The 23241-nt window shown below is 38.3% G+C and overlaps 1 protein-coding gene and 1 pseudogene across 1 annotated transcript in view; one reads left to right on the plus strand and one right to left on the minus strand.

Annotated features, from left to right (window-relative positions):
• SRPK1 (SRSF protein kinase 1) overlaps nucleotides 1-23241 on the plus strand; it is an 83614-nt gene that overhangs the window by 18293 nt on the left and 42080 nt on the right. The window contains exons 2-5 of the mRNA XM_037736208.1: nucleotides 13515-13633; nucleotides 14969-15077; nucleotides 16138-16225; nucleotides 17426-17513. Of these exons, the coding sequence (XP_037592136.1) occupies nucleotides 13515-13633; nucleotides 14969-15077; nucleotides 16138-16225; nucleotides 17426-17513 (404 nt within the window). The remainder of the gene's footprint in view (nucleotides 1-13514; nucleotides 13634-14968; nucleotides 15078-16137; nucleotides 16226-17425; nucleotides 17514-23241) is intronic.
• On the minus strand, nucleotides 3681-6416 carry LOC108299870 (annotated as a pseudogene).

Below are 23241 nucleotides of genomic sequence, written 5' to 3' on the forward strand. Positions count from 1 at the left end.
CAGTCTCTCTCACTCTGTCGCCCAGGCTGGAGTGTAGTAGCACAATTGCAGCTCAAGTGATTCTCTGTCTCCCGGGTTCAAGTTATTCTCAAGCCTCAGCCTCCCAAGTAGCTGGGATTACAGGCACGTGCCATCATACCTGGCTAATTTTATTGTTTTTAGTAAAGGTGGGGTTTCACCATGTTGGCCAGGGTGGTCTCAAACTCCTGACCTCAGGTAATCCTCCCACTTTGGCTTCCCAAAGTGCTGGGATTACAGGTGTGAGCCCACATGCCCGACCTCTTGTGAACTTTTATTTCCTGAAATATTAGGATAAACCTTATTTTGTAACTGATTGTCAGTATACCTCATAAGCAACCATATCTTTCCATTCATTCACTTTGCTTTTTTTTTTTTTTTTTTTTTTCTAATAGAGTCAGAATCTCATTATGTTGCCCAGGCTGGTCTTGAACTCCTGGGTTCAAGTGATTCTCCCACCTCGGCCTCTCAAAATGCTAGGATTACAGGTGTGAGCACCATGCCTGACCCACTTTGCTTTTAATTGTGGTACCGCACTTTAGCTTGTGAACATTTTTTGATGTGCCTCCACCTATCAGTTTGATCAAAGATGCCAGGTTTTCTCTATTCTGTCTACGTTTAAGCTTGAGGACAAGCTCCCTTCTACTAATTTTTATGCCTTTTAGAATAGATTTAACAGGAATTGCATTTTGCATTTTTCATTATTAGAAAGAAGAATGCAATGGGATGAATTAGGTAACTCATGCTAATATTTCTAGGTAGAAGGATAATACAGGTATATGCTCATTATGCTCATATGCTGTTTATCAAAAAGAGCTTGTCCTTTTGAATCACACAGTCCCGGATTTCGGCCTGCCTCCAAAACCATTGTTAGGTGAACATGGACAGTGTCTTTTGACTTGGAGTTGTAATTGCCTTATCTGTAGATGGCAAGGTTGTAAGGATGAAATTGCATTGAGTGCCTACCCCACTACTGAGGTAAAATAAGTTTTCCGATGACTGCTTTATGTCTCGTGCTTCCTTCTTTACCTTAGATGGGTTTATTTTTGTCTTTTATGTGACTTTTTTTTTTTTTCAATTTTATTTTTATTATTTTTTAGAGACAGGGTCTCACTTTGTTGCTCAGGCTCTGGAGTACAGTGATGTGATCATAGCTTACAGGTGTATTATACTCCTGGGCTCGAGGGATCCCCCTGTCTCTGCTTCCTGAATAGCTGAGACTACAGGCACATGCCACCAAGCCTGGCTAATTTTTTTTGTAGAGACAGTCTCACCATCTAGCCCAGGCTGGGCTCAAGCAGTCCTCCCATGTTGGTCCCCCAAAGTGCTGGGATTACAGGCATGGGGCCACTGTGCCAAGCCTGTATGAAATTTCTTAATACTGTTAGTATATCAAACTAATAGTTTTAGCTCATGTGTTAGTATTTCATTTTCATGTATATTTATGTGTGCATATATATATGTGTTGGGGGGGTAGAGTTTGGAGTATAGTCACTTGAGGATCAGGGTTGAATTATATTTAATTATTTGTATGTAACACCTGGTAAACTTAGGCACTTGAATTTTTGTTTTGACATTATTAGCCCTAGCTCCAGCTTAAGATTTCTGAGTTGAGAAACTTAGAATACTTGTGAGTATGTCTCAGAAGTTATGTTCAGATAAAATTAGATATGTAAAGGATTATGTCAATTTGCAAAAGAAAAAAATCTTTCAGGAAAAATATATATGGAAAAGGTAGTGGGAGAAATTTAGCATTTATTGAGTTCCATTGTGTGTAGGTGCTAGAACTTAAAATAGTGTCTTGTTAAATCTTTGCATCAGATCTAACTATGTGTGATAACTCTAGAAGGGATACAGGGATGACTGGAACACAGTCCTTTCCTTCAAGGGATTTAGGATTTCTTAAGGGAAATAAGTATACAAACATGATTTTCTTCAGCCTTCTGTAACAAAGTACCAAAAACTGGGTGGCTAAACAACAGAAATTTATTGTCTCACAGGCTAGAAGTCTAAAAGATGTCAAAGGATTGATTCCTTCTGAGGGAGGATCTGTTTCAGGCCTCTTTCTTGTCTTGTATGTAGATGGCCATCCTTCTCCCTGTCTCTTCACGTCGTCTTCCTTCTGTATGTGTGTGTCTCTCTACATCCAGATTTCCTCTTTTTAAAAGGACATCAGTCACATTGGATTTGGGCTCAAATTAGCTTGATTACCTCTGTGAAGACCCACCCTGCATCCAAATAATGTCACAATCCCAGTTTTTGGAGGATAGCACTCCAAAGTATATTTTTAGGAGGGGCTCAATTCAACCTCTGTAACACAGGCCTCAGAAGGCAGTTCCCTGAATTCGAAGATCTTAACCTTTCTCCACTCCCAAGACAGAAAAAACTGAAGTTTTACATGTAAGTAAACTAAAGTTTCAAAGGTACTTCTTCCAGTCAGCTTTTAGTCTCTCTCTAATTTTTTAGTTTTTTGTTTTTTAAGAGATGGAATCTTACTATGTTGCTCAGGCTGGCCTTGAACTCCTGGGCTTAAGTGATCTTCCACCTCAGCCTCCTGAGTAGCTGGGACTACACCCCATTTTACCATCCTTTAGAGCCATAACTAAATCATTTCTAAGACCCCAGATATACCATCTTCAAATCAGTTCCTCTTTCTGAATTTCCATTTTCTGAAACCACCATTTTGAATCATTCCAGATAAACTCCAACATCTCTCACCTCATTATTCAAGTGTCACAACACTATTTAAAATAGCATGAGCACACTGTGTTCCCTTGCCCTACTTAATTTTTCTCTATAGCTCTTTTCATAGCCTGACATTATGGAGTATGTATCTCCTAGAGATACAGAGATAGGACTTTGCTGTCCCAACTTTTGCTTTTCACAAGCTAAAACTAAAGAACCAGATAGGTTCAGTTTAATAAATAAGGGCTATTTTTTGTTCACTTCATGCTAGAATGTAAACACAATGAAGGCAGGGACCCTATACTTGCTCACAGCTGCATTCCCAATGCTTAGAAAAAAGTACCTGGAATATCTACACTCAGTAAAACTAAGTAGAATAAATGAACAAATACTTGTTTGTTTATTTTCTTTTCTACCTACACTTCTAAAATTTATGTTCAGGTACTGCCTTAACCACAGGATTAATATATCCTCACAAATTCCCTATGAGGTAGGTAACATTTCTGCCTTCATTTTACACATAGGGCGAGAGGCGCAGAGAGCTTCTTACACTAGCAGTTTATTCAGAGTTTTGGAGCTCTGGTAAACTGTGGAGCCAGGATCAAACTCAAGTCTCCTGACCATAGAGACCTTTGCTGTAACTATTACCTCTGCAGTGGTCTCCTGCATCTCTGCTTCTGGAACCCCTGCATGTTACAAACCTTCTTACCAAAGGAATCTTTCTTTTTTTTTTTTTCTCATTCTATAAAGATTAAATCATTTCCAAATCACAGTGAAAGGAACATGAGTAATTAATCAAATTTTGTTTCTACTATGTGCCTTAGTGATACCTCACTAAAATTTGGTATCTGACACAACAGAATAACATTTGCAGAATGTAATATTGTAGTGATCGCACTGAGGTTGATTGTTACAGACTATTAAATGGTTACATCTTAGTTATTTATATAGAACATTGGTCTGATAACATACAAATAGAGAATAGCATCTACAGATTTATCTCATTCAATGTTCGGAGATAAAAGAGCTAACCATCCTTTCCATTATTTTCTGCAGTAAGTCCTTGTCCACAATGAAATCTGATGGCAATTAAATTCTAGCATTTTCCCCAGCTACTGTATGAAGAGGATGCTGAAGGCCATCACTATACAGCATACTGCAACATAAGGACTCTTCCTTTCACCAATTCAGGCACACTGCCAAAATATACCTAACAATCCAGTTTTATTTCTGTCCAGGAGGCTGGGTGCCAAGGATCAAATATAAGCACAGGTACAAATAAGCAGCAAGATTACAGTCAATAGACTCTGAAAATTGTTAATGGCAGGCTGGCGAGGCTGGCGAGGCTTCAGCCACAATATCACTCTTCTGGGCTGCAGGTGGCCAAAGGAATCTTTCTAAAGCCCTTATTTTGTAGGGTCACTCTGATGGCTCCACTTCAATGTAAAGTGCTTCAGTGCTTGATATTTAAGACTCTTCACAATCTAGTTCTGTTGGGGGCAGAAATGTAATGGACTTTAACTGAAGAATGAGTAATAACTAAAGATGAAAGAGAAATACCTTGTATGCATCCCTGTTCTAGGCATTTATCAAGGGCTGCAGGCTGGGCCTGATAGTTCACACCTGTAATCCCAGCACTTTGGGAGGCTGAGGAGGGCAGATCAACTGAGGTCAGGAGTTTTTTTTTTTTTTTTTTTGAGACGGAGTTTCGCTCTTGTTACCCAGGCTGGAGTGCAATGGCGCGATCTCGGCTCACCGCAACCTCCGCCTCCTGGGTTCAAGCAATTCTCCTGCCTCAGCCTCCTGAGTAGCTGGGATTACAGGCACGTACCACCATGCCCAGCTACTAATTTTTTGTATTTTTAGTAGAGACGGGGTTTCACCATGTTGACCAGGATGGTCTCGATCTCTTGACCTCGTGATCCACCCGTCTCAGCCTCCCACAGTGCTGGGATTACAGGCTTGAGCCACCGCGCCCGGCCTTGAGGTCAGGAGTTTAAGACCAGCCTGGCCAACATGGTGAAACCCCCTGTCTCTACTAAAAATTCAAAATTAGCCAGGTGTGGTGGTGCATGCCTGTAATTTCAGCTACTCTAGAGGCTGAGGCAGAAGAATCACTTGAACCCCGGAGGCAGAGGCTGCAGTGAGCCAAGATCACGCTATTGCACTCCAGCCTGGGCAACAGAGTGAGACTCCATCTCAAAAAAAAAAAAAGTTAAGTTATCCTATTGCCAGGTTCTTCTAGTGTCAAGCATGCCTTCTTGTCTGTTTTCCCTAAGACCTCCCTCTTAAAGCCCTCTGACCTATAACTCCAGTTCGCATTTTCCTAAACTAAACAAAAATGTCAACAAATTCTACACAAACACCAGGCTTGGTGGCCCACAACTGTAATCCCAGCACTTTGGGAGGCTGAGGCAGGCAGATCACCTGAGGTCACGAGTTCAAGACCAGCTTGACCAATGTGGTGAAACCCCCTGTCTACTAAAAATACAAAAATTAGCTGGGCGTGGTGGTGCATGCCAATTGTCCCAGCTACTTGGGCAGCTGAGGCGAGGGAATCACTTGAATCTGGAAGGCAGAGGTGTCTGCTACCATGCCTGGCTAGTTTTTGTGATAAATTAACTTTTAAAAAATATAGTGATATATACTTTAAAAAATTTTCTTTATTTTGTAGTTTGGGGGTACAGGTGGTTTATAGTTATGTGAATGAGTTCTTTAGTGGGGAATCCTGAGATTTTAGTGCACCCATCACCTGAGCAGTATACACTGTACCCAATATGTAGTCTTTTATCCCTAACCCCCTTGCATCTTCTCCCCCACCCCAAGTCACCAAAGTCTATTATATTGCTCTGTATGTCTATAAGTCCTCATAGCTTAGCTCCCATTTATAAGTGAGAACATACAGTATTTGATTTTCTGTTCCTGAGTTACTTCGCTTAGAATAATGGCCTCCAGCTCCATTCATGTTGCTGCAAAAGACATTTCATTCCTTTTCATGGCAGAGTCATATTCCATGGTGTATAGATGCTACATTTTCCTTACCTATTCATTGATCAGTGGGTACTTAGGTTGGTTCCATATCTTTGCAGTTGAGAATTGTGCTACTATAAAAGTTCATTGCATGGATACATTTTCAAATATAGTAAACATTTATAATGGAATGTATTGATCAAGGGGCTTGAGTAGATGATCCTTTTAGCAATTACAGGTTTTACCTTACATGAACAAATTGATAATCAAATTTAAATAGATACAGGTGATTTATGCAGCTAATAAATATATTCAACGTACCTCATGTTGAACATTTAGGTTTCTAATTTGTTCCAATAGAAAACACAGAAGAACCCTTTTTAAATAAAAGTTACAGGCTGGTTATGGTAACTCATGCCTATAATCTCAGCAATTTGGTAGGCTGAGCCTGGAGAATCACTTGGGTCTAGGAGTTCTAGACTGGTATGGGTAAAATAGTGGGATCCCATCTCTAAGAAAATTTAAAAATTAGCCAGATGTGGTACTGTACATCTGTAGTCCCAGCTACTTGGGACTGAGGTGGGAGGATCACTTGAACTGAGGAGGGCAAGGCTGGAGTGAGCTGCGATAGTACCACTGCACTGCAGCCTGGGTGGCAGAGCGAGATCCTGTCTCAAAAATAAATGAACAAACAAATGAAATAAATGCTACATAGTCCCCTGTCTCACCTGTTTCCTAGACATTGACCTACCTCTTTTTTTTTTTTTTTTTTTTTGAGACAGAGTTTCACTCATGTTACCCAGGCTGGAGTGCAATGGCGCGATCTCGGCTCACCGCAACCTCCGCCTCCTGGGTTCAGGCAATTCTCCTGCCTCAGCCTCCTGAGTAGCTGGGATTACAGGCACGCACCACCATGCCCAGCTAATTTTTTGTATTTTTAGTAGAGATGGGGTTTCACCATGTTGACCAGGATGGTCTCGATCTCTTGACCTCGTGATCCACCCGCCTCGGCCTCCCAAAGTGCTGGGATTACAGGCTTGAGCCACCGCGCCCGGCCCTGGCCTACCTCTTAAAGCAACTACTTTTACCCATTGCTTTTTGTTTCATTTTTTAAAATATTTCCATTATTAATATTTTTTAATTCATTATATATAATATGTATCATCTATAGTAATAATTATTAGTTCATTATTAATAGTTAGACATGCATATCTCCAGCATACTTATTGCTGTTCCTTGATTCATCGGTGTTAGCTATTACCATAAATTCTTGTATGATTGAGGAAGATATAGTTCACTTGTACTCTCACCACTTTTATCTCCCTCTTCCTCTCAATAAAGCACTGTATTTAGACTTAGTTTTCTAACAGCTTTATTGAGATAAAGCTTATGGCATTTGCATGACATAAATTCACCCATCTAGTGTACAGTTCCATTGTTTTAATATATTGAGCGTGGTGTAATTTCACCATGATCTGAATTTAGAGCATTTTTATTCTCCGTCACTGTTCACCATTACTCCCTTTTCCCAGATCCTGGCAACCACTAATCTACTTTCTGTCTCAATGGATTTGCCTTTTCTGGACATTTCATATAAATAGAGTCTTATGATTTTTGTGGTCTTTTGTAATTGGCTTCTCTTCATACAATGTCAAGATTCATTCGTGTTCTTATAGCAGGTATCAGTACATCATTCCTTTTATGTATAGATACATGAATTTTGTTTACTCAACAGTTGGTGGAATTTGGATTATTTCCATTTTTTGGCTATTATGAATAATGCTGTATTTGTATATTCCGCCCTGCCCCCAGGAATCGGTCAGCATTTTACTTTATAGTACATTCATAATAAGTTCCTGCATTTCCAGGGTAACTAGATCCCAGTCAGGTTAACACTGCTGGTAACAAAATTATACGACTATGCATTGTGAACATCCATGTACAAGTTTTTGTGTGGATACATGTTTTCATCTCTTGGTATATACCTAGGAATGGAATTGCTGGGTCATATGGTAATTCTAACATTTAGCATTTTGAGGAATTAACAAACTGTTTTCCATAGTATGTGCCATTTTACATTTCCACCAGCGATGTTTAAGGGTTCCAGTTTTTTCACATCTTCACCAACACTTGTTATTGTCTATTTTGATGACTTTGTAACTTTAATATACCTTGAATAGGAAAACTTAAAACCGTTTTGTTGTCTGCTGTCACCCCACAACAATGAACAAGCCTCCTGTGATCAAATGTGTGAGACTTTTTCTCCCACCATACACCACGCAATCAGTTCTGCAGCAGATACCAGCTAGGTGTCCTCTGATTCAGTTCAGTTCTAAAGCTGTCTTCCTGGAGACCCTGTGGATTGAGGGCTCACTCCCCAAGACTGCCCCTCCCCCATATCCAGTGCCAGTTGCAAGCCCCCGGTTGTTTTACCTGTGCCTCTGATGAACTGGCTACCCCAGGTTGTTTTACCTGTGCTTCTGATGAACTGGCTATAAATTGGGTTTCCCATGACACTCTCCTTGGGTTGAATTAATTTGCTAGAGGAACTGACAGAACTCAGGGCAACATGTTTACTGTTGTTTTTTTTTTTAATAAAGGATGTTACAAAGGATAGAGATGAATAGATGCATAGGGCCCAAGGTATGAGAAGGAGCACAGAGCTTCCATGCCCTCTCTGGGTGTACCACCTTCCAGGAATCTCTACTTATTCAGCTGTCTGGAAGCTCTCCGTACCTCATCCTCTTCAGCCTTTCATGGTGACTTCATTGGATAGGCATGAGCAAAGCATGGACAACTGTGGAGAAATGTGATTGGACAAAAAGAGATCAACCTAATAGACTGAGTATAGAAACCCAGCAGGATCTGTCTGTTCAGAGTCTTGGCCTCTCTGTGCATCATTCCTTTCCTTAAGGTATGGCGCAGGACCTCTGAAATGGGGATCTTACCAATCAGAATCAGATAAGGTAGGTCAGAGAATTTATTTATGGAAAGGCATGGGAGGATTACATTACTGCATTGAGAAGAAAAAGGAGCAGGTGAAGGAGGGCAGGAGAAGGTCAGAGAGAGATTCTGTTTTCTGAGGCCTGTTTTTGAGGCCTAAAGAGCCCCAGCATTATAACAAGAAACTAATTAGGGCTATGGGAGTTAGGAGCCAGGAACTGTGTATGAAAACAACAAACACACTTACTTTTGGTTTCATCAACTATAATGGGCACTTTGACTTTGTAACATGAGAATATTGGTGGACTGACTTTCTTTCCCAACTGCCCCTAAATTCTGTCTTTACAATCTTTACAAAGAACCCTTATGTTCTACTTTGTAGCCATAATTATTTTATGCTTTTTCCTGAGGTGGATTTTGAAGTAGAAAATCAATAAACTGCATTTATGTTTTTTTGACTGTGTCTTGTGCCTATAAGTATGTAACTTTTTTTGTTTAGGTTTTGTTTGTTGGAATTTATATTACATTTTTCTCCCTTGTGTTACTTTTTTTTTTTTTTTTTTTTTTNTTTTAATCATACTGTTAGATTCTTCCAGAAGGTATGTCTCAAGCATACTTTCTTAGAAAGTCTTTGGTTTTTTTTTCCCTGGGATCTCTCAGAGCCCTGTGGTCTCTGGCTCTAGGTCAGATTAAATGCATTTCAGGCCTTCTCTATAGTTGCGCTCTTGGAATTTGAGCTGTTGGGCTCTTCTGTTTTTGATCTGTAAAACAGACTCCTGTGGATTCTATGTCTTCTCTCTCAGTTTTTTTTTCTTTTTTCTTTGAGACAGAGATTCACTCTTGTTGCCCAGGCTGGAGTACAATGGCGCAACCTCTGCCTCTCGGGTTCAAGCAATTCTCCTGCCTCAGGCTCCCGAGTAGCTGGGGTTACAGGCATGCTCCACCACGCCTGGCTAATTTTTTTGTATTTTTAGTAGAGGCGAGGATTTCACCATGTTGGTCAGGCTGGTTTCGAACTCCGGACCTTGTGATCCACCCGCCTTGGCCTCCCAAAATGCTGGGATTACAGGCGTGAGCCACCACGCCTGACCTTTCTCAGTTTTACTGCTTTTTTTCTTGACCTCAAGTAACTTCTTCAGACAAAATGAATGGGAGATAAGTTTCAGTGTCCATCTATATTTGAAAAACTTTGCTCTCAAATGCTGTTTGAGACTTATACTAGGTTTTTGAAAAATCCTTAGAATTTAGAACCCATTGCCTCATTGTCTTTTAGTGTACTAGCTTTCTGATGAGATAGATGTTGACAGTCTAATTAGTGGCCTTCTAGCTTTTTTTTCCCCTAGAAGCCTTTAGAGTCTTCTTTTTAAAAATTTCCCCAATAATGGTTTAAGTGGAGCTTCCATTCAGTCTCCAGAAGTTTCTTGAATTTCTTTAATAATTTTATCTCTTCTATTTTCATAAGTTTCTCCTTTTGCAACTCTGATTATTCAGATGTGGGAACTTCTGGATTGATTGTCTCATCTCATTTTGAGCATTATTATCTTGAATAGAGATATTGACGGGATAATGGTCGATTATGAGATAAGTGGGCCATTTTTTTCCCCTTCTACATTTAGGGAATGGTCAACTTTATTTTCTGAAACTTCTAACTACTCATCTTTTAGACTGGAGCATCATAGTCTATACGGAAATCAGCATCATTTTACATTTCTCTATTCATATTAACTAGTTTTTAAGTTTTGTCATTTTCCTGAATGCATATCTCTTCTCTAGGGTCAATTTTTTAATTGCTTATCTTGGCCTCTGTTTTTGGAGCCCTGGGCTCTCTTCAGATGTTCAATGATCCTTAGTCACTTTTAATTTTTATGGACAAAGCATTAGAGACCTGATTGATAGCCCTACGTCCCTGGCAAGGGTTTTTTTTTTGTTTGTTTGTTTGTTTTTCTTATTGAGACAGTCTCACTCTGTCGCCCAGGCTGGAGCACAGTGGCATGATCTCAGCTCACTGCAACCTTTGCCTCCCAGGTTCAAGTGATTCTCACACCTCAGCCTCCTGAGTAGCTGGGATTACAGGCGTGTACCACCATGCCCGGCCAACTTTTTGTATTTTTAGTAGTTACGGGGTTCCATCTTGTTGGCCAGGCTGGTCTCAAGCTCCTGGCCTCAAGGGTTCCACTGGCCTCGGCCTCCCAAAGTGCTGGGATTACAGGCATGAGCCAGCTTTTTCTTTAGAGTAAATACGTGTGAAGCTACTTGTGTTATGTTTGGTCCTACTGAATGCCAGAATCTGGAAAACTTTACTCTGGGGTACCATCATCCCCACTAACAGCATTTGTTCTTTCCAGTTTATTTCATTTTCTTTAGAGAATAGACCTCTTTTTTTTCCCCTGCAACATAAATACTAGCTTGTCTGCTGTGCAGTGTATGGTGTCAACTCCATTATATAAACCTTCAGCTAACCTCCACCCCATCCCTTTTTTCAGAGACAAGGTCTCACTGTGTCACTCAGGCTGGAGTGCAGTGGCATAATTGTGACTTACTGCAGCCTCGACCTCCCAGCCTCAAGCAATCCTCCCAGCTCAGTTCCCTGAGTAGCTAGGACTACAGGCGTGCACCACCACACCCGGTTAATTTTTGTATTTTTTTTAGTGATGGGGTTTCACCATGTTTCCCAGGGTGGTCTTGAACTTCTGGGCTCAAAGGATATGCCCGCCTTGGCCTCAGAAAATACTGGGATTACAAGTGTGAGCCACTGCTCCTGGTCCCAAATTTACTTTCATTAAGTTTGAATCAAAGAATCTGTTTCAGAATTCTATCTTAATTAATTGAAATTCTTCAAATTGAAGAATGTTGTTCCTTTGGACTCCTTTTTTTTTTTTTTTTTTTTTTTTTTTTTTTTTTTTTTTTTTTTTTTTTTTTTTTTTTTTTTTTTTTTTTTCCAGTCTTTCTAAGGTTCAATTCAGGTATCAGACTCCTTATTTCTACCTAGGAAAGTGGGGCAGTTTATTGCTAAATAGATTTCCCAAACACAGGTCTTCAGTTACAATGCATATTGAATCAGAAAGTTTTATAACTAATTTTGTGAACCCTGGGGGATTTAAAAAAAAATCAAGAATTGAGGAAGGGTGGAATGGCCACTAAAAATCTAAACCTAAATCATTAGTCATATGAAGATATTTCTTATGTCTCAATAGCTCAGCAATACCATGTAACTGGTTTTGCTATTAAAATGTTTTTCTGTTAAATTGGATCTTTTGAAAAAATAATCTGATAAAACAGGTTGATGAAAAGGTAAATAAATACTAAAAAATTAAGATGTATTTTCCTTTAGCCATTGAAAGGAATGCTGTGTACCCTTCCTTTTTTTTTTTTTGGATGGAGTCTTGCTCTGTTGCCAGGCTGGAGTGCAGTGGCACGATCTTGGCTCACTACAACCTCCGCCTCCTGGGTTCAAGTGATTCTCCTGCCTTAACCTCACAAGTAGCTGGGACTACAGGCGTGTGCCACCATGCCCAGCTAATTTTTGTATTTTTAGTAGAGACAGGGTTTCACCATGGCCAGGATGGTCTCGATCTCCTGACCTTGTGATCCACCTGCCTTGGCCTCCCTAAGTGCTGGGATTACAGGCGTGAGCCACCTCGCTTGTCCTTTTTTTTTTTTTTTTTTTTTTTTTTTTTTTTTTTGACAGATTTTTACTCTGTTGCCCAGCTTGGAATGCATTTTTAGTAGACAGGGTTTCTTTCTCTATGTTGGCCAGGCTGGTCGCAAACTCCTGGCCTCAAATGATCTACTTGCTCAGCCTCCCAAAGTGCTGGGATTACAGGCATGAGACCCAGATGTACCCTGGTTTTTTATGCTTAAAGCGACAGGCAACTAATAAATGTCAGAGCCTGAATGCAAATTTAGGTTTTTCTGTTGCTTGAACTTCTCAGTGCACAAAAATTGTTATATAACCAATTGATGACATATAGAGAAGGAAATCAATAAATATTTTTAAATATTTTTAATGCATTATAAAATGAAATATCATTTTTACCTATCAAATAAGCTTTCAGAACTTGATAAGTTCTGAAAGTTTTCAGAACTTGATAGTACTTAAATACAAAAAGCCCATGTGTGGCTAGTGGGGATGTAACTTAGTACAACTTTTTTGGGAAGCAGTCATACTACATAAAAATCATTAGAAGCATTCATGACCACTGACTGGAAAGAAATATTCCGAAATGTTAATAGTTGTTCTGATTAGGTATGTCTTAAAACAAGTGTTTTCCAAATTTTTCACAATTAACATGTTATTTTTATAAATAGGAATGTTTCAACCTCTACCTAGTAGTTTAGTTTTAGGGAAATAATTCTAATTACAGAATAAAGATTATCCAAAAGTATTCAACAACTGTATTTTTAGTAATGAAAAATTAGAAACAAGTTAAATGTCCAACTGAGCAGAATGTGCCAAAGTAAGCAATGATACTTCTAAGAGAAGCATGTTAAGATTTAAGAGATGCATAAAAATGAAAAAATTTTATAATAGACAAAGCCAGATGCAAATTTGTTTATATAGTATGTGATTACAGATAAATATTTTTATGAAGATATAGCAACATATTAGAAAAAAATTCAGTAGTTTATCAGTGATTATGTTTGGATATTGAGAGTCAAGTAATTTTTCTCCTTTGTACTTTTTAATATTTTTCTGATTTTATTATGTATGATGTTTTAAAAAAGTAATATTTTTCTAACATGAGGTAAAACTATAGCTAATGTTTTCCTAGGCTGCCACTTGGTAATACTCTGTTCATATTATCTGAAGGTTTAGTTTTTTATGGTGATGGTGGGATTTGATAATGTCCTATTTTCTTCTGCTCAAATGGAATGTGCATTTTTGTAACATTTCTTAGATCTGAAACTCAGCACCGAGGCTCTGCTCCCCACTCTGAGAGTGATCTACCAGAGCAGGAAGAGGAGATTCTGGGATCTGATGATGATGAGCAAGAAGACCCTAATGATTATTGTAAAGGTAAGTTCATAAGGAGATATGAAGGAAGACATGTTCCATTTATTTGCAATTTCTCATTTGGATGTTTGCTGTATCAGCATAAACACAGTTTATTGCTGTTTACTTGTATCCTTTTCTCTAAAACGTGAAATTGTATTTGTTCTTAGTCTGACTTATCAAAGCCTAATTTTATATTAGATGTTTTTACCTTTTTCCTCTTTAAAAATTATAGTACATGCTTACCTTAGAAAATTTCAGAGCCATATTAAACAGAAAAGAAAGTAAAAGCCATCAGCAATGCTGTCAGCCACATATAACCAGTGGTAACATTTTGGCGTATAGATTTTTATAAAATACCTTCTTACTACTTTTTGCTCATAGTGACAGCTGATAAGTTAAACTGGAATTACAAACACTTAAGCGGTGTCATCAGGTTGCCTGTGTCTTTTCTGTTTCTTAATAAGACTTTCCAGAGTCTTTGGATAGGAAGATAAAATGAATGTATCATACTGTCTAAGAGAAGAACGTGGTCCTTCTTATTCTCAGCTGGCAAAGATATATATGAAAATACTTTGATTCCTGCCACTGTTGGCAGCTTTTTCAGGCCTTCCTCTGTTTTCTGTTTTTTATGGGGTTTTTTTGTTTTGTTTTGTTTATTGAGACAGTCTTGCTCTGTTACCCAGGCTGGAGTGCCGTGGCACAATCTCAGCTCACTGCAGCCTCTGGCTCTTGGGTTCAAGCGATTATCATGCCTCAGGCGCCTACCACCATGCCTGGCTAATTTTCATATTTTTAATAGAGGCAGAATTTCACCATGTTTACCAAGCTGGTCTCAAACTCCTGACCTCAAATAATCTGCCCTCCTCTGCCTCCCAAAGTGCTGAGATTACAGGCATGAGTCACCACGCCTGGCCTGTTTGTTTTGTTTTTATTTAAAGAAATCCTGTTTACTTGCTTTCTTTTTTTTTTTTTTTGCTAAATAAACAATTTATTATTCTGTCTCCTAAAAAACACCTGAGACTGTAATAGATATATATGTTTAGATAAACTTATTGGATTATTGAGAGACAAGAATACTGTGATATGCAATCTGTTTATTATTTGTGGATGAGGCTGTCGTAGGCTCAATCTAAATCATTAATCTTATTCACTAAGAATTTTTTATAACATGAATTCAGTAATACTGTACAACTGATTTGACTACTAAGGTTTTCTTCTGTTGAGTTGATTGTATAAAAGAAACTTTTTATTTGATAAAAGGTATATAGATATTTAAAAACATGATGTAAAAATACCTTTTCTTACCATTGTTTCTCATCCTGGTTTTTCTGATTATATTTCCCCTGTTTCTTCCAGGGGGTTATCATCTTGTAAAAATTGGAGATCTATTCAACGGGAGATATCATGTGATCCGAAAGTTAGGCTGGGGACACTTTTCAACAGTGTGGTTATCATGGGATATTCAGTAAGTTCTAGTGGTTCTGCAAAAGACTTTGTTAGATGATGCTCAAATGTTTTTGTCTGATTTTCCATTGCTGATTCAGGCTTCAGTCTATCTCTAGCTTAATTCATTTATCAGAATTTTGTTGTTGGCAGTAGTCTCTATATTCTTTAACAAATCACTTTTCTTTCATGAAGAATCAATATTATATATCTCCCACTCTACTTTAGAGACAAGAGTAATTAAATTAATGCCAGTAAGGCTTTGGTCATTTGCTTTTTTGTGATTTTTATCATTTTGTTTTCACCCAAATATTTATTCTGGCTGCCTATGGGAAAATATTACAGTTTTTAAGCTTTTAGTTTTTGCCTGTATACAGATACACAGGACACTTGGAATTTGGTGGCATCTTCCCCCTTATTTATCCTCATTTTGCTTGGAATTCAGGGAGATACTCAAAAAAAAGGATTTTGACTCAGAGGAAATGTTCAACAACTGAAATTATCTGAGAACAGATATTTTTTCTTCCTATAAATGAAATCTGGCTAGTTAGTGCCATTAACAAGTACAAATGTTTCCATAGAAGTAGCTTGTATGGGCTACAGGGAAACATGAAATCAATATTTGTCCATATATATATATGTATATATATATATATATTTTTTTTTTTTTTTTTTAAATTGCACTTTAGGTACTGAGGTACATGTGCAAAACATGCAAGATTGTTGCATACCTACCTGGCAATGTGGTTTGCTGCCTCCATCCCCCCTTTACCTTTATCTGGCATTTCTCCCCATTATACCTCCCCAACCTCCCTACCCACTGCTGTCCCTCCCCTATTCCCCCACAACAGACCCCAGTGTGTGATGCTCCCCTCCCTGTGTCCATGTGTTCTCATTGTTCATCAATACCCGCCTATGAGAGAGAACATGCGGTGTTTGTTTTTCTGTTCTTGTGTCAGTTTGCTGAGAATGATAGTTTCCAGAATATTTGTCCTTTTTAGCCATCTTACTTATAGCTAAATCATAGCTTCCTAAAGTAAGGGAAGGCTATGTAGTCTTAATTGCCTGTGCTTGTTTTTTAGGGGGAAGAAATTTGTGGCAATGAAAGTAGTTAAAAGTGCTGAACATTACACTGAAACAGCACTAGATGAAATCCGGTTGCTGAAGTCAGTGAGTATTAGATTATATGTATGAATGCAAAGAATTATAAATAAAGTTTCATTGAATTAAAACACACCAAGTGGAGACTCCTTAGCATGGATAATTTTTTCTATAAAGGTCTAGTATCCTTAAAGAGGTAGAGGAAGACAACAATATTTACACATTCCATGCATGTAGTAGGGAACTGGTGGGAAATGGTATGATTAGAATTCTTCTTATACACGTGAACCAAAAAAAAACCTTTCAAATTAATAAAAATATTCAGAGTGTGTTTTATAGGCCACGTAGCACTGTCATAATGTTCTTCTTTCCTGCTGTGGTTAAAAGGAAAGTTATGTAAATAAATGTATAGCATCTTTTTTGTTTTGTTTTCAAATATGTTATGGAATACATAATATAAAAATTATTGTATTTTGCTGATTTTCTTTATACCTGGAAACTGAGATAAATTTTATCAAAAATGTATTTTTAGTTTTGTTTTAAATTAGGAATGTGCCAATGCAGTAGAAGGAACTTAAACTCAGATTAGAAAACCTGGGTTTAGTTTGCCTTTACTCTGGTATGTCCTCCATGTTACTATTTTTTTCTTTCTGATTTTTTTGTTCATAAAGTGAGAATGTTGCACCAGGAGATTTCTATGGCAGTGCTTTTTTTTTTTTTTTTCAACTCCTGGCCTCAAGTGATCTTTGCCTTACCCTCCAGAGTAGCTGGGGTTACAGGCACAAGCCACTGCACCCGGCTTAAGATAATACTTTTCATAATGTCCCTTTGTGACAAGTTAAGGAGCCTTGTACCTACCCAAAAGTAAATCAACAAACTGTTTTCTTCATTGAGAAAGTTTTTCTTTGAAAAAAAAAAAGTCAGCTGGAAAAAACTGTGGTTAGTGCTGTAGTTGATTTGCATCCTGTAAAAGCTGCTTAGTTCCTCATAACCTGGTAATCAGCAGTTAATTTGGAGACCACACTTTGATTGATATCAGGAAGCAAAATAGTTGAATTAGAAAAACAGTTCCTGTTGGTTGTATTTTTTCTTATGAATTGACTGTTTTAAGTTTTTCTCCATTAAAGCTATTGAAATTTTAGTACGTTTTAAAAACAGATTTATGTGAGCTCTTTCTTGGAGTTAATTTGCTGTAAGTATTCTTCCGCTACTATTTGGCTGATTTCCATGCTTTACCTTTTGCTAAATACCATCTCTTCCCCACTGCAGGTTCGCAATTCAGACCCTCATGATCCAAATAGAGAAATGGTTGTTCAACTACTAGATGACTTTAAAATATCAGGAGTTAATGGAACACGTATCCTTTAAAAAATATATTTGAGAATACATCATCCCAATCCCAAAGAAAGGAACTAGATTTGTTGTGTAGATGGTCGTGGTGTCTTTTCTCAAGGCAAACAATAATAAAATTACCTCTTTCATTGTACACTTCTGAACACAGATCTGAATTATGTCTAATTTTGTGTGGTGTGACTTTTTAGGATATTGCTTTAAGCTTTTTTCCCCTTTTTAGGCAAATTAAACCAAAGTCAAAAGAAACCTTTAGAAAATAGCCTTGTATCACTAACTAAAGATTCTATGATCTTTGTCAATTAGCACAGAAACTTTAAGGGAGGTAATTGAAAAATACTGGGTAAGCGGGGCACAGCGGCTCATGCCTATAATTCCGCACTGGGAGGCCAAGGTGGGTGGATCACCTGAGGTCAGGAGTTCAAGACCAGCCTGACCAACATTGAGACCCTCAAAAAAAAAATAAATTACCTGGGCATGGTGGCAGGTCCCTATAATCCCAGCTGCTAGGGAGGCTAAGGCAGGAGAATTGCTTGAACCCGGGAGGCAGAGGTTGCAGTGAGCTGAGATCGCGCCCACTGCATTCCAGCCTGGGTCACAGAGCCAGACTCTGTCCCAAGAAAAATACTGGATAAACAAGAATTTAAGGTATGATTGTATTTATTATATTAGGCCTCAACTTTGAAGAGGCTGTGAATGTATGTTTAGAGTCTAAAAGGGTGTGATTGTTCACTTTCTGTTAGAATGAAAAAACTGACTTGTTTCATGTTTTTATCTGAATTTTTAGAATTGTAGAATTGGAAGGAACCTTAGCTGATTTTCTTCACAGGTTACTATCAAAATGACTTGCATTGAGCTAATTGAAAGATCATTGCTCCTTCTGACCCACAGTTTAAAAAAAAAAAAAAAAAAAGGTTATTGCAACAGCTATGCTTATAATAGTCAATCAGATTTTTCAGTAAAAGATGAAGTCGAATCTTACTTAGATTGGAGAATCTAAAATTACCTGTTTATAAGCTGTTTTAAAAATGTATACCATCCTGGCCAACATGGCGAAACCCCGTCTCTACTAAAAGTACAGAAAATTAGCTGGGCATGGTGGTACGTGCCTGTAGTCCCAGCTACTTGGGAGGCTGAGGCAGGAGAATTGCTTTAAACCGGAAAACGGAGGTTGCAGTGAGCCGAGATCATGCCACTGCACTCCAGCCTGGTGATAGAGGGAGACTCTGTCTCAAAAAAAAAAAAAAAAAAAGTATATAAAGACATTTTATATATCATTTTACTTTCCATGCATGTTTATCTTCTTACAAAGCACATTCCTAGTTGCCGTTGATCTTTTTTATTTAAAGGAAACAGGATTACATATGACTGTAGTTTCATGTAGACTATGGGAAGATATTTGAACAGAGAAGCAGGAAGAACGGATGAGAAAGGAGAGGGAACAGGTGATAATGTGGAAAGACTATCTATTGTTTTGAAGTTAATTCTGAGTCATTTCCATACAAATCATAGATCCCCCAGATGTCTAAGGAAAACTGCTGCGGCCATCTTAAAACAGTATCTTGTGCCTATTGTGGTCACTTTGTAGATGGCATGTTTTTTCTCTCTCTCTCTCTCTCTCTCTCTCTGTGTGTGTGTGTGTTTGTGTGTGTTCAAAGAATTAAGTCTAACCAAGAAATTTTTTTAAACCTGCACAGGATGTCATGATGGCCATATTTGTTTTTTTCTGTTATTGAATCTTGTAATATTTATCATTGTGCCAGATTTCTTTACTAATTTGCAAAAGTTCCAAGTAAAACTCTAGAACTCTCCCCAGTAATGCTGAGTACCTTTATTTCACCCTAACTAAGCAAAGAAGGTTTTTTAACTTTTGAAATATCTTAGTAGGTTTGAATTTCAAGTTCCAAGATATTTTTCAGACATAGCTAGGTGGGTTTCTGTGTAGTTTCTGTCCATTGATTCCGTATTTGATTCTTTTCTCCCTTTGTTCTTAGCTGTTGTTTCCTGTCTTTCTTTATCCTTATCACCCAGCTGTCTTTGCTACTGCATTATTTGCTACTATTAGAGATTGAAAGGATATAACTCAGAACATTATGCCAAGGGTTAGTAATGGCCCACATCATTCTCCTGCCCCTACCCATTTTCACAACATAACATACCCACACAGAGTTGTGCATTCACATTTGTGTGTGTGTGTGTGTTCAGGCATTTTTTTCTCTTGACCGCTATCCTTTCTCATGTTGAAATATAAAGGACCCTGAACTAGAATGTTAGTTCTTATAGAATTCCATATAAACTGGCTCACTCTACTTCCATGGAGGATGAGGGGAAAAGAATGATTAAGAAGGGAGACAGGTCTCTTTATATAATGTTGACATTAGCCAGTCATGATTGTCTACCTATATGACCTCCTATGTCTTTAGTATACTTTTTTTTCCATGCTATATACTCTCTTTTTGCTATCTCCTCTTATTCATAATGTGCCTTAACTGTGCTTACTCAATAATGTAAGCCTTTTAGTTTCAGCCTTTTGTTATTTTCTTTATACTCTCCCCAAGAGATTTTTTAAAAATATAATCTTTTGATTTCAATTATCAGTGCTCCTTCTGATTGCTACTCGTTAGCTTTCCTTCACTGAAATTATTTGGCTCATCTTTTTTTTACCAATTGATTATGATGTTCTACCAATTTTTTTTTTAAAGCTGCTATATGTTTGGCCATTTTAATATCACTGCTTACAAATTAAAACAACATTCTCAAATTATAATACTTCTCCCAACAAATGAAAATTAAGCAGATTAAAGCTAGAAAAAAAAGAAAATAGCTTTACAGTTCTATTTTATGTTTACTTTTTTTAAGCAATCTGCGTTTTAAATCTTGTTTTGATAGATTTTTTTATTTGCTTTTTTTTTTTTTTTTTTGAGACACAGTTTCGCTCTTGTTGCCCATGCTGGAGTGCAGTGACGCAATCTCGGGTCACTGCAACCTCCACCTCCTGGGTTCAGGCGATTCTCCTGTCTCACCCTCCTGAGCCTATTTAATTGCTTTTTAAAAAAAATTTGTTGGCCAGGCATGGGGGCTCACACCTATAATCTTAGCACTTTGGGAGGCCAAGGCGGGCAGATCATGAGGCCAGGAGTTTGAGACCAGCTTGGCCAACATGATGAAACCCCATCTCTACTAAAAATACAAAAATTAGCTGGGCGTGGTGGCACACACCTGTAATCCCAGCTACTCAGGAGGCTGAGGCAGGAGAATTGTTTGAACCCTGGAGGTGGAAATTGCAGTAAGCTGAGATCATGCCACTGCACTCCAGCCAGGGCGACAGAGCAAGACTCCGTCTTGGGGGGAAAAAAATGTCTTAGCAGAATCATCATAAAGAAATAGAAATAATTTAATGAATCCCCACAGATCCATTATCCATTTCAGGAGTTATCAACTTATAGCCAATCTTGTTTTGTCTCTACCTCCTGATAATTCTGTAGCCAGTCTTAAACATTTTATTCAAAATTGTTTTAGAATGTATTTTTAAAGGACAAGGACTCTTAAAATATAACCTAGCCAGGTGCTATGGCTCATGCCTGTAATCCCAGCACTTTGGGAAGCTGAGGTGTTCAAGAGCAGCCCGGGCAACATAGCAGGACCCTGTCTGTACAGGAATAAAACTAGCCAGGCGTGGGAGGCATGTACTTGGGAGGGTTAAGACATCAGTGTCAGTTGAGCCTGGGAGTTTGAGGCTGCAGTGAGCTGTGGTAGTGCCACTGCACTCCACTGTGCGTGGCAAAACAAGATGCCATCTCTGACAAGAACAATAGATGTATTAAATAACAAGATAACCTCAATACAATTATTACACCAAACAAAAATTGGGACCAATTTCTTTTTTTTTTTTGAGACGGAGTTTCACTCTTGTTACCCAGGCTGGAGTGCAATGGCGCGATCTCGGCTCACCGCAACCTCCGCCTCCTGGGTTCAGGCAATTCTCCTGCCCAAGCCTCCTGAGTAGCTGGGATTACAGGCACACGCCACCATGCCCAGCTAATTTTTTGTATTTTTAGTAGAGACGGGGTTTCACCATGTTGACCAGGATGGTCTCGATCTCTTGACCTCGTGATCCACCTGCCTCGGCCTCCCACAGTGCTGGGATTACAGGCGTGAGCCACCGCGCCCGGCCGGGTGGTCTTTTAATAGGTTGTAAATGTCTATAATTGTTGTATCTTCTTGGTGGCATATTGAACTTTTATTAATATATATGATGTCCTTCTTTATCTCTTGTAACTTTTGTTGATTTAAAGTCTGTTTTGTCTATTAGTATAGCCACCCTTGATTTCTTTTGGCTACTATTTGCATGGAATCATTTTTTCAACCTTTCACTTTTAATCTGTTTGTGTCTTTGGATCTAAAGTGAGTCTCTTGTAGACAGCATATAGCTGTATCAATTTTTTTAATCCATTCTATCAAACCAAAGTTAAAATCATATTAGCTTTTAGACTAATAATTATTTTTTGATATTAGTTTTTAAAATCATGTAGAAAACAAAAAGGAGTTACCATTGTTACAGTAATATTAACTTGTATAATTGCTCAAGTATTTACCTTCTTTGTTTATTTCTTTGTATGGATGGCTTTGTGCTATTGTTTAGTGTCTTTTCATTTCACCTTACAGGACTCCCTTGACCATTTCTTACAGGGCACATCTACTGGTAATGAACTCATTTAGCTTCTGTTTACATGGGATGTCTTAATTTTTCTCTCACTTTTGAAATAATGTTTTGCTTAATATAAGATTCTTGGTTGACATTATTTTTCTTTTAGTATTTCGAGTATGTTGGCTCACTGCTTTCTAGCCTCCAAAATTTCTGATGAGAAACTTGCTGATGTGAAGAGTCATTCTTCTTGATGCTTTCAAGATTCTCTCTTTTATCTTTCAGAAGTTTGATTATAGTGTGTGTTGGTGTGGGTCTCTTCGAGTTCATCTTACTTGATGCTCATTGAGCTTTTTGGATTCATGTCTTTCATCAAATTTGAGTTTTTCATTGTTTTTTCAAATATTCTCTCTGGCCCTTCTTTCTTTCTTTTTTTTTTTTTTTGAGATGGAGTCTCACTCTGTTACCCAGGCTAGAATGTAGTGGCATGATCTCAGCTCACTGCAATCTCTGCCTCCTGGGTTCAAGCAGTTCTCCTGCCTCAGCCTCCCAAGTAACTGGGATTACTGGCACACATCACCACACCCATCTAATTTTTGTATTTCAGTAGAGATGGGGTTTCACCATGTTGGCCAGACTGGACTTGAACTCCTGACCTCAAGTGATCGGCCTGCCTTGGCCTCCCAAAATGCTGGGATTACAGGCGTGAGCTACCACGCCTGGCCTCATCTTCTGTTCTTCTACTGGGACTGCCACAGTGTATATTTGGCCTACTTGATGGTGTCCCGCAGGTCCCTTAAGCCTCTTCACTTCGTTTTTTTCTTTCTATTCCTCAGACTTAAAAATTTCCATCATCATAACTTTAGGTTTGCTGTTTCTTTCTCCTCTCTGCCCAGATCTGCCTTTGAGTCCCTCTAGTAAATTTTTCATTTCTGTTATTGTACTTTTCAGCAAGAATTCCTTTGGTTTCTTTTTAGTTTTTTTTAATCCTTATTAATATTTCCATTTTGTTTATATATTGTTTTCTTGACTTTCTCCACATCTTCCTTTTCTTCTGTGAGTGGCGCGATCTCGGCTCACCGCAACCTCC

Source organism: Cebus imitator, unplaced genomic scaffold, assembly GCF_001604975.1.
Source record: "Cebus imitator isolate Cc_AM_T3 unplaced genomic scaffold, Cebus_imitator-1.0 Scaffold24, whole genome shotgun sequence".
Classification (NCBI taxonomy): Eukaryota; Metazoa; Chordata; class Mammalia; order Primates; family Cebidae; genus Cebus; species Cebus imitator.